This window comes from Pomacea canaliculata, linkage group LG1 (assembly GCF_003073045.1).
Source record: "Pomacea canaliculata isolate SZHN2017 linkage group LG1, ASM307304v1, whole genome shotgun sequence".
Lineage (NCBI taxonomy): Eukaryota > Metazoa > Mollusca > Gastropoda > Architaenioglossa > Ampullariidae > Pomacea > Pomacea canaliculata.
The window spans coordinates 38,487,440-38,499,550 of record NC_037590.1 but is presented as its reverse complement, the minus strand read 5'-3'; the positions used below and the strand labels follow the sequence as shown (position 1 = coordinate 38,499,550).

The 12,111-nt window shown below is 36.3% G+C and overlaps 2 protein-coding genes across 6 annotated transcripts; both read left to right on the top strand.

The window, feature by feature from the left end:
* The first annotated feature begins 4,487 nt into the window (after positions 1-4,487).
* On the top strand, positions 4,488-7,436 carry LOC112566990 (tRNA wybutosine-synthesizing protein 3 homolog). Its single transcript, XM_025243426.1, has 7 exons — positions 4,488-4,733; positions 5,052-5,129; positions 5,429-5,527; positions 5,917-5,988; positions 6,515-6,583; positions 6,970-7,034; positions 7,180-7,436. Exons 1-7 carry the CDS (start codon positions 4,722-4,724, stop codon positions 7,412-7,414), a joined length of 630 nt encoding a protein of 209 aa, XP_025099211.1. The 5' UTR covers positions 4,488-4,721; the 3' UTR covers positions 7,415-7,436.
* A 137-nt stretch (positions 7,437-7,573) lies between these two features.
* On the top strand, positions 7,574-12,020 carry LOC112566952 (manganese-dependent ADP-ribose/CDP-alcohol diphosphatase-like). Of its 5 annotated transcripts, none has more exons than XM_025243415.1 (3): positions 7,574-8,568; positions 9,407-10,102; positions 10,583-12,020. In XM_025243415.1, the coding sequence occupies exons 2-3, from the start codon at positions 9,415-9,417 to the stop codon at positions 10,924-10,926; spliced, it is 1,032 nt and encodes a 343-aa protein (XP_025099200.1). In that variant the 5' UTR covers positions 7,574-8,568; positions 9,407-9,414; the 3' UTR covers positions 10,927-12,020. The 5 variants fall into 5 exon arrangements, with proteins under 5 accessions (XP_025099200.1, XP_025099193.1, XP_025099177.1 ...); XM_025243408.1 differs by having other exon boundaries at positions 7,574-9,020; XM_025243392.1 differs by having other exon boundaries at positions 7,574-9,077.
* The last annotated feature ends 91 nt before the right edge of the window (positions 12,021-12,111 follow it).

The following is a 12,111-nucleotide window of genomic DNA, read 5'->3' as shown; positions in this document are numbered from 1 at the left end:
TTTAGATTTATCAACACGAACGCTCAGCGAAATATTAATGTTTTTCTCTCAATCACAACTTGACTAGAGGAGAAAACAGAAGTGACGTAATGGTAGTATTTCTAGAAATAACGTCGTCTGCATGAGCTGAATTTGAAGGAAAAGATGCAATGCTCGGTAAAAGAAAACAGACCAGGATACAATGTGCTGTTGTTGAATGTTCTCTTTGACACTCAAATGGAGTTAGTTTGTACTCATTTAGGAAATCATAACGATAAAGATATTTGAAGGCTTAGATCTTTAAAACTAAACATAATTATGTACTCGTATTTTGGGAATTATTATTTTAAAATTAACTTAACCCAATCATAAAGAAAAAAACTGCAATCGTGCTGTCCTGTATGGATCGTAAACTCTCATCACGGCGTTTTAGGTAGATAAATAAGAGATTGCAGGTGCACATGTGTACTTTAAGAATAGACTGGCGGTGATTTTAAGCACGTGCGCAAAGTTGGATATGGTGCAGATACCTTTAGCTTATCTCTCACCTGCAGCACGCGCAGTGTGTGTGCATCAGTATGTGACAGGCGTGATAAAGGCATCCAGCTGAGGTGAGAAACTCCTGAGTGTTTATTCTCATACTTGTAGTCTGCGAACACCGGTCCACTTTAGATTAGAAACACTAACATCGCGATTATCCTTCTCTTTAAAGTGGCATTATTTTATAACCAATGAAAGTTCTTTTCTTCGTTTCTTTTCTTTGTCTGGAGTGTGTTTTGCTTCAGAAACAAATGATGAGGCTTGTAGAGAATCGTGCATATGTGTAGTCTCAACGTGTTTTATGATACTAAGATTGTTGTTTCTTTTTAACCAATGATTTCACCAATGATTACTTTTATTGAAATATTTCTACAAGTAATCGTACCTAGATCTAAAGACTAAACACTTTAAGGGCTTAAAATATGAAAAAATAATCTCTCAAAATATGCGACGGTTCACTTTAATTACATGTATTTTCAGTCTATGGTCGTGGAATTAGGATCAGGACTTAGTAAGTGATTTCAAGCTTCAACTTCCTTTTAAAATGATAATTTCTAAAATATGAGTATATAATTATGCTTAAATTTGAAAAATATAAGTCTTCAAACATCGGCATTCTCACCTGCCACTAGGAAAGTAGTAAAAAAAATACCGGCAACACAGGAGAGTTCCCTGCGTGTCAAGGGTATTAATAACAGAGTGTGGCTCAGTTCAGCAAATCTATGAAGGCCTTCCAGTCAAAAGAAGAAATATCTCTCAGGTTGTCATGTTCAAGAAATGATTTTTTTCCCCACAAAATGAAACGGACGATTTTGGCATATAACTTTACAGATTGGAACTCGATTTAGAAGCTTCGACTGAAGTTACGAAAAATTAAAAGTTGCAAACCGTATTCACTCAATAAACTGGTAGGTAAATCTTAGATCTAAATTTAATGGGCAACAACCACGGTCATTGCATTATTATCATTATAATAGTTAATTTTCCATGTGCATTATTGTAAATAAAATAGAAATACATTTCGAATGTGCGTTTGTCTAAGATGTTTTTATTTAATAGATGTTTATCGATGTAAAAACTTATTTCTTCCTTAGCAGATCTGCTAAAAGAAATGCTTGCTTGCTATGCTAAAATGATAAGCTGATAACGCTCGTCATTCTTGTCTATTTGGAGCATTTTCTATTTGCGAGACTTTTCTACACAAGGTATATACACCCGACTTCAGGGCAATTCCTTAAATATGACCACCCCGAAGCTGAACAACGACTTATTGGCATAAAGATAAAACAAGTATCACTACCTTAATTTGACATACTCAGAATAATGTCTCAAAACAGTTACCGCTAGCTCCGTATGATTTTAAAGTTTCCATATAATGTAGATTTTAGTTACATTAAATTCTTTTGAATGCATTGTAAGGTTTTCATTTATATTCAAAAATAGCTTGGCGTTGTAATTCGGTTGATTTGAATAACCAAAAACCAACACATCACTGAGATACCTCGGCTAACTGCGCAGCACATTTCTAATTTTAAACACTTTTAGATCTTCAACCTATTTAGATAACCAATTTTATAGAAACAGTACACAATTTATGTGTTTTTAATTGTTTCAAATAAGACACAACTGGAAAGGCTAGGTTTTCTGCCCTATTCACATGTGCAGCGTATCTAAATGGCATAGGAGCGATTTTTGAAAAACATTTCGAAATTTACTTCTTTAGAACAATTTTAAGTTTTAGAAACATGTCCAACCAGCCCCTAGACACATCTTGTTTCGATTTTGAGTGACAAATTGAATATCGCCAAGCATTTGCTGACAAAGAATTTAATCGGCCGTGAGCGAGTAGCATATGATGATAGAGTAGACAACAATTCCACGAACGATACCTGGTTATTCAACACGACTGACACGTTTGTTCACCGCTCCGTGAAGGAGTCAGTGTGGAGGGTCGTATCGGATCTGGGTGGAGCGAGATTGACAGAACGACAAAAAGGGGAAAGGATGACACGCGATAGGGCGAGTCCGCCGGCGCACCTTATCACGGAGCACCTGTTCTGTCCATCCCTCCCGGTGATGCTTGTGTAAAGAGATGTTACGCAGCTCCTTCTACATGCGGGAAGGTCCGTGGCGACTGACAAATGTTATCGCAGCCAGCAGCGCCAGCTTGACAAAGAGTTCGCAGCAGCTTCGACTTGTGGCTGCCACAATCAAATCTTGAACCCCTGTCACTCTTTGCTGACGTCACTTCCATTTTCCAACAGGCGTTCTTCAGGTTCAGCAGCTAACTGACTGATATTTACCAGCAATTCTTTGTACTCGACACAGATTTGCCTCAGAAGTCTTGCAAATATCAAAACAAATGAAGTATCCATTATCCACCACATTTTTCTTTTCAGGAATACAACTGTTAACATGCCACTCACTTTCCATGCACTTTCTGCTAAATATTTTTCACCTTTCACCTTTTGGATGGTACTAGTGGGATAATGGCATGTCCAACTGCAGTAATGATCATTTCAAACGGAAGTCTGTTCTACAAATAACTGCGACGTCATAATCATCGATCTTTACCAACTGATCAGTAAGCAGTGGGGTTATTGTCATAGTGTACTGACATTATGACTAGTGTCAACGATCGGCATTTCATTCACCAGATCTCATAGAACATCAGATCGAGGCCTCATAAATGTAGGTAAAGATCTTTAGAGTAACCCGACAGGCTCACAAAACGACGACGACGACGACAACGAATGATGATTATATGATGATGATGATGAACCTTGGAGAAAAAGTGAAAGAAAAATATGCTATAAAACATGGGTATAGCTTCAAACTCTAATTTTCTTCTTTCTCTTTCTTTCAACAAAGGTTCCTATAAATTTATATATACATACACCTGATATGGTTAACGCCATGTGTCTGCACAGTGTTTCGTCACGTTGGCAGGGTTGTGTAAGTTTTTGAGCACCTATCAGTGCCCGCGACCTAAAGTTATTTCATACCAGATGACATATTTTCAAATAGGTGACAGTTCGGCAGATTTTGACATGATGACCAAATAAAACCCTTCCAGATATAGTCCTGTCTTCAACGAAATGTGTTCGGTTAATGCCATTCGGGTTGCGGAGAAAGAGCTTCCCTCGATCTTTGTATCTAAAATTTTGTTCCTTAAGACGACAAGAAGAGGAAAGGTCAGTGCCACGGTGCTGATAGAACAGACATCCCATTTCATGCTGGACAAAGCGACGTACCGTTCTGTCTGTGACGCACGTCTGTCGTGTCACGTGAAGCCGTTAATGCGACGTCACCGTGCACAGATAAGCAATGACAGGCTGGAGGACAGGTGACGTAAAGACGCGCATTAGAAAGATAAACGGCCCGCCCGTGTTTTGACAGTCGAGACGGGTACGTGTGCGGTGTGGGTGGTACAAGGGAGATCGGACCCGCCTATCTCTGCCACAGCCGCTTGTTGTCACTCAAAACTTGAACGCACCCCTTCTTCTTCTCCTCTCCTTGTTGACATACTCTTAGACAACCGAACACCAGATTTTCTACCAACAAAAGTATTCTCTGCGCTGGGCAGATGAGAAAGAGAGTGCAGTGCGAACAATAAAGACATTTTGAACTCTGTGTGTGTGTGGCTAAACATCACGTTCTTTTTTTTTTCCACTCGAATGTTTTTTCTTAGTGTGGATGGTAACGAGAGGAAGAAATCTACGCGCATGTGTGGCGCACGCATGTACGAACATTGATGCATACATGAACGCGCGTGACACATATTTATCTACATGCCAAGGGATACTGGTCGCATATGCCCGGCAGTTCTATTTATAACCGACAGAGTAAAATTAATGTACATATGAAATAAGTAATGCGACTATGTCTTTAGACCTAAAGACACCACTTCCATTTTTAACAGGGGTGATAACTACAACTACTGGTTAGCGCATAAGAGTTACCTCCATTTAAGGGGAAATCACTCCTCTTACCAGTCCTTGTAGAGAAGAAAGTACGGACAGTAAACAAATGTCTCAGCTGTGCATGTCAAAGACCAGTTTTTGCGACAGAAGAATCAATGCTTATCAGGAACAGATCTGTCTCGCAAGGGCTCTGTTGACAGCCCGATTTTTGATATCGTCGCTTTTATCAACGAGCAGCCTGGCTTTTTCACAACCAGCTCTTGTTCTGGGCGCATCATCATGTTTGATAATGTACAGGAGACACACATGCTTTCAGTTTATTATTCTTTTACAGTTCTTAGAAAATAGTCATCAATACAAAAGTGATAGAAATGTAAACACTCTTGCTTTCATTTTGTCAGTGAGGTTTTATTTATTATTTACGCTGACGAAAACATGCTTTCATTCCTTTATATATTGTAGATGTCTAGGTTTTATCTCAAATGTAGAGGGCACATTCCTATGTAATTTTTCCCATAAAAATCAAACATTTAGTATTAGTAGTGGTGTTAGTTATTATTAGATGTACCGTCAAAGTTATTAAAGTGGTTCAAATATCTAATATTTCAGGCAGGTGCAGACAATATCAAAAAGAAAGGTTGCCACTGGTTGTATGTAACACATGACCAAGCATGTTTTGAGGAGATTGTAAGTAACTAATACATTTTGACTTGTATGTACTATTCATTCACACACACGCACATACATGGATATTAAAAAAATTGGTGAAAATGTCTAAAATAAAATTTTCAAATTGTCTTGGCAAAGTGATTCAGTACTCAGAAAAAAATGTCAATGTATATGATTAAACTTTATTTGCCTTTAACCCTAAGCCTCTTTTGACATTTAAGTCCAGTGGGATGAATGATGGAAGACTAAATGAAAAAGAATTTGTTGAATAATTTTGATTGTTATTATATGTTATATGTGTGGTTGTTGATTAACAGAAACGCAGTTTACTTTCCTCACAAGGAGCAGCTGTATTCAAATTTGAGCCAATGATTATGCATATACAAGTCCACACACTTTCTGATGCACAAAAACTGGTGAGTGAAGTTTGCGTGTGTGTGTGTGTGCTTCATGGATTACAGTTTAGTACTTAGTGTTTCTCAAAGTTAGAATAAAGAAGAAACCCCCAAACCTTTAAATTTTTTGTTTTGTAATCAGCATACATTTCATTATTGAGCACAAAAAAAAACCAACAACAACGAAATTTCAGAACAGAACTGTCAGCCTTTTAAGAATAAAAATATTTAATCTGATACTTTTCTTGGTTATATAATGATCTACTTCCTGGATATAGTTGTTATAAATGTTAGATACTCAGATTTAAAATCCCAATATGGAATGTGATCAGTGTGAAAAAAGCAATGTATTGTGTTGCTTGAAAACCATTTGGCTTGTTGCTCATAATTGTTTTCTTTTTCGTATACAGCATACAACAGCAGTAGCATCTGGGTTTAGGAATTCTGGAATAAGCATTGGTGGAAAAGGAAAAATAATTGTGGTAAGAAAGGAATGGTAGATGACAAGAGTGTCTTCTTGCACATTTGACGGATTATGCTCTATATTCTCCCTCTTTTGCAGGCAGCGAATTTCGTGTAGATTGGTGATAGATCCCCAAATTTTGACATCTAGGCACATGTTTACAAGCCCAGTTGTTTTTCTCTGGTAGAGTGGACAGGACTGCAGAAAGGGTTGTTTGATTTTTCTACATAGGTATGAGGATTGAGAGATTTATGCTAATCCTCTTGAGATAGTTTGTTGACAGAAACCTCAAACTGGAAAAGAACTATTTTGGCTATTAAGCTTATTTCAAAAGAGCACTAGAAAACTCATATTCACTGTCTTGTGCAATTTCATCTGTATATATAACCTTGCATTTTTGTACTTGATGAACAAAACATCTATATCTTTTAACACTCATCAGTGTCTGTTTTTCTCCACAAAACAATTCATGATAAAAAGAGATTTATTGTGTTATCATAACCTTATTTAGGATGTTTAGAAAACACTGCTTCTGTGTCTTTCAGGCTGTAAGGAGCACTCACTCTCTGGAAGTTCCTCTTTCTTTTGGTGGACAAGTGCTTGTCTCTGATGATGTATGTTGCATTTTAGCTGTTATCCAATGCGTATTCAAACTGTTGTTAGGGTTGTTATCTTATTTTTATATTTTGAAAAATTTACCTTTACAAAATAAATAGTAAAAAGCTAGTAAGTGTTGTCAAATTTTGTTTCACAGCCCAGAGAAAATCGTGGCTTTAAAACATGTCTTAAACAATGTCATAATGTAATTGAACTTTCTGATAAATTTGAAAAGTGTTCTAAATAAAATAATTTTAGGCATTTCATGTCAGTTTTATTACTCTCATTATTTAAAAGAGACTATTCCTATAAAACTGTAAGATGTAAAAGATGCATTCTTAAAAGAGAGAAAAGTGTGTGCTGTCCAAAAATCTTTTTCTTGATGGAAATAGTGTATTTTCAGTACATCAAACACCTTGTTGAATGTGGAAACAAGAAGATGCAGGAAAACATGTCAAGAATTCAGAAGTGAGCCATGTGTTCTTTTCTTCCCAAATGAGTGTATTTTCTGAAACAAATGCTAGATCTTTTTTCCAAGATAATTAAGTCTCATATAGAGATATAAATTAAATGGGCTGAAATAACTGTTTACAATATCTTTTTTTTTTTTCAGATTTTTCGAACATTTGCAAGCAATGGTTGAAAAAATCAAAAGTGAATTATGTGATGAACAGAAGAAAACCAGAATTAAGCAGGAACCTCTGTCTAGGAGGAATGGTGCAGGTAATCTTCAACAGACTTCAGTTGTGCCAAGCAGGAGCTCAGAATCAGAACTATTAGCCATGAAATCAAATGATCTTGCCAGCTTAGAAGATGACTTCAGTGAATGGTTATTTACAGAAACTTAGGAAATAAAATATCAAAAATATTTTGTATTAGCACATATCGTGATCCTGCTTAACTGAAGGCTATATTTGTGTGTATGTGATCGAGATATGGAAAGAAAGTTACCTGTAAAAAACATGCCTTTTGATGGATTGTGCTTGGTTAATGTTATGATCACTTCTCTTTCTGAACAAGGTTCAGAAAAGTTTTTTTTTTTTTCCACTGGGTGTTGACTGATGCATGCAAGTTAGATGCCATGCCACCCACATTTTTAAATTCACAGCTCTCGTAGATATAGAGGCTTGTAGTTGATTTTTATTTTCAAATCACAGCAGGATGGGGAAATTTTTATGCTCCATCAAGGTCTTTTTAAATAGGAACAAACATCCTTCACTGATATGAATACTTTTTTTTTACAACAAACCTTTTGTTTTATTTTTCACTTTCATCATGAGACCTTGGTACAAACACTTTATTCAAACAAGAGAATATAGTCTAACATGCTGTTTTGTACTGAAACAAGCATACATTTCTGGTATTTCACAGGGTCAGCCACTTCCACTCACTGGTAAAGTAAAGTAATGGATTTACAGAGGTGCACTCAAAATATCTTAGGATCTGAAGACTGGTTACGGCCGTCCATCATTTTTAAATAAAAATTATTTTACTGCTCATTTGTAGAAGTTGAATATCAATTACACTTTTGAAAAACTATTTCAATCAAGCCCTTTAAACTTTTTAAGGTAAATATTTAATTTATAAGTTAAAAGGAGTCATACAAATTAAAACTTCAAGAGTGAAGTTTTTCCCTGTAAATAAGTAGATTTCCTAACAAATCGTGTACAAGAATCTGTAAATTAAAAAACTTTCACACAAAAAAAGTTTCAAATTGCACTTAAAACTATAGTAAAATAAAATGTCAGTGGCATTACAACTGATAGCACAACTCCATCTGCTTCAATGTCCCATGAAAGGAAACCAGTAGCATAGGCGTTTAGAATGGGAGCATACAATCAGCGAATGGACCAGCATGGTCATTACAAGCCATAGGCCACACATAGTCTTAAGAATAGAGTCTTCTACCACTTATAGGTAATTCCATATCAGGGATGTTATCTGGTATGGTAGCTGAATAGTACCAAGACTTTGCATAAGACCACCTAGTTCGAGGAATTCCGTAAGTATAAGATAAGGTTCAGTCCCTTTGCTCTCCCATGAAAATTGTGATCATGTTCAAGGCTAAAAACTTATATTTACGAACTTTTAAGCACCTATACATCCCTACAGCGAACGTACGCACTCAGCTCGCCCTTGTGTAATCGGCTTGTTAACGTTTCATATCATGGTTCAAGGCTAAGCTAACTACTGTCATACATCCATAAAAACTTATTCGAATGGTCAAGCCGTTGAGGGTTCCGGAAGAACACGTAAATGCGGCCAACGCGAAATTTACGAGGGGAAGGTACTCTGTGATAAAGAGTAACATCCTCTTGGTCCACTTTCGTCTGCTAGCTGTCTTCAGATGCCCTTTTTATAGCCCCAGTTTTGGCTGTCTTTTTAAACTATACTTTTACTTAAATCAGTAGTGATCTTTTTTTACAACAGGCAACTCAAAAATTCTTCCTAAGAGTAATTTCAAACATTTCTAAAGCGATTAAACACTTGGCATAGTTCTTTGGACTTCCGGTGAATAAATGCATGCTATCACGACTGTCGGTATTATCTCCTTTATACATTTTGACACAAAGCAAGCGATCTCAAATTAAGCATCAAAATATGAGCATTTCGTCCCGTTAATATATTTTTATTCTTATAAATCTCATTTTGATAAATGTAATGATTTGTGACAGGTCTGGGCAATGTAAGGAAGTGTTATTACTAAATGGATTATTTGCTTCAATACTACACATCAGGAGTATACACTACATATTGTCTATAGCTCTGAAATTGTTTAAATGGAAGCCATATTTTCATTATCTGTTGAGAGACTCAAGCACACCTTTTCTTCTGTGCAGGGAGATCGATGGCAGAACAAAGGTGCCACCTCATCTTTGGACTTATAGCCGATATCCAGTATGCCGACAGTGACGATGGTTACAACTACAGAAAAACAAGGCGACGTTTCTATCGTGCTGCGCTGACTCTTCTAATGAAAGCTGTTGCTGACTGGAAGGCCAACAGGCCCGACATGAAATTTGTGCTCCAACTAGGTGACATCATTGATGGTATCAACAGAAGACAGAATGGAATGGGTGCTGCTTCCAAGGCATTAAATACAGTTCTGGCGCCATTTGATGATCTGGCATGTCCCACATATCACATGGTGGGCAATCATGATCTCTATAACTTTCAGCGGCTGGAGATCTTTGGATCAGACCTCAACAGTAGCAAGCTTCCCAGTGTGCAAGGTGTTTCCGGTGAACTGTATTACTCTGTTCTGGTGCACTCATGCCTGCGTATAATAGTGTTGGACACATATGATGTAAGTGTCCTAGGCTATCAAGATCATCAAGATCACCCTCATTACAAAACAGCTGTGGCTCTACTGGAGAAATTTAACTTCAATAAAGACAAAAACTCATCTGATGGACTTAAAGGAATGGATAAGCGCTTTGTAGCTTGGAATGGAGGTGTAGGGGAGAAGCAGCTAGCCTGGCTTGATGAGCAGCTGACTGATGCTGATTCCAAGCAACAAAATGTTCTTATCTGTGGTGAGTAATAAAAACTGAAATATCAATCATACTCATGTAAATCATGTTAAAAGTATAAGCAATTGCAAATTGAAAAGTTATGCCAAGTAAATATGATTTGTAGATAACACTGATAGCTAAAATTGCTGTCTGATCTTAATAATTTTATTCTCAGTTCTGGCGTAATGTGGTCAAGCTGAACCTGAGAGTCTGCTGTGCCACACAATCGTTAATCTGATAATTTGGCTGGAAATTGTGCCTTAATTGTATTTGTTGTTTTAGACACATTTAATGATGACACATTTTATCAGAAAACCTTTGAGTGAGATACCTTTGTCCATATTCTACATATTTCAGAACACTTTATATAATAAATTACAAACAGATTCTTGTTTCTTATTGGCTAAATCAGTTACTGCTGTGCATCAGCCAACCTCAAATTTGTAACTAGTTAAGGGTTTACATTCTTGTAATGAGTAATAAATGTCCCTCTTTCGCTAGGTCACATACAGCTGCATGCAGAAGACATCTATGATGTACTTTGCCTTCTATGGAATTATCAAGAGGTGCTAGCAGTCTTACATGCTCACAGATGTGTGGTGGGTTGTGTAGCTGGCCATGATCATGATGGTTCCCTCACAGTTGATTCTGCTGGTATTTCACACTTGGTTCTAAATGGGGTGATAGAAACTGACTCCAGCACAAATGCTTATGCCACTGCTTTTCTAAAGGACAAAACTTTAGAAATTCAAGGTGCTGGGATTGTGCCCTCGGTTACAATGCCGCTGAGATATTTTGCTGGCAAAAATATAGCTGGTCCTTATTTAAGCGGGGCTAATCTGTAGGTTATTTTCTAGTATTGATCAGAGAGTTCTCTGGAGGCACTGACCACATAATTTATTTTGATCTACATCACCACTTAGCAGATGTTTCCTCATGACCTGTATGCCACTCCCATTTATCATTGAATAAAACAGTTGCTGTCACAGTAGGCACTCTTCAGAAAAAAAGTTCAAATGAAACAGGGTAATGACTTTCTGCAAATTAACAGTTATCATAAACTTGTTATAGTAGGTTCACTTTAGAAAAAAACGGACCAAAGTTTGCTTCAAAAAAATGTTGATTGTTATAGTAGGTTCACTTTAGAAAAAACAGACCAAAGTTTGCTTCAAAAAAATGTTGATTGTTATAGTAGGTTCACTTTAGAAAAAACAGACCAAAGTTTGCTTCAAAAAAAGTTGATTTTATATAAAGCATAATTATTCCGCCTGATATTTTGATAGAATTTTTTTTTATTTTAAAATTCTTTTCAACTTGGTTGGTTTCTACTTTTAATGAAACCGTCAACTGCATCAACCTTATTTTCAAGTAATTTGAATAATTTATCCTATTATACCCATTTGTAATCCACATTTTACCATTCAAATTTGTTGTTCACCATAATGTGCAGATGTTTATGCTGTGATTAATAAGATATATTTTTCTAATAAAATTAAAGATCGCAGTTTTGTTTTATTTGTCAGCACAACCGACATGTATGGATGTGTGAGTATGTTTGTAAATGTGTAGTAGGTTGCATACCATAATCTGTAGTCTTGTCATCAATAGGAAAGAGGTGATGACATCCTTGAAGCTAATCTGGATAAAAAAATTACTTTAAATAAGTGGTTTTTGATTCATTGAGACACTAACTTCAAAAATTGAATTCTGTGTTCCTTTTACAAACTACAATTTGTTGAACACAATTCTCACTTGGAAAGATTTTAAGACTTCATTCCTTACACTGGCATAAAAATAGGCAAAGTGGTATGTTAATGGCTCATTAACAGATGTTATGCTCAAAGCTTTTGCATTGATGAGAGAAAGGGGCCAGAAAATTTTTGAGGCAGCTTTTTCTCAAAACAAAATCAAAACTTAAAAAAAAAAAAAACCCACAAAATAACGTGTTCTATAGCCTGTCAGCAACTTGAGATTATTTTTATATTTGACTACGGTTAGCCTTTCATAATTAGTTATAATCATTTATTCTG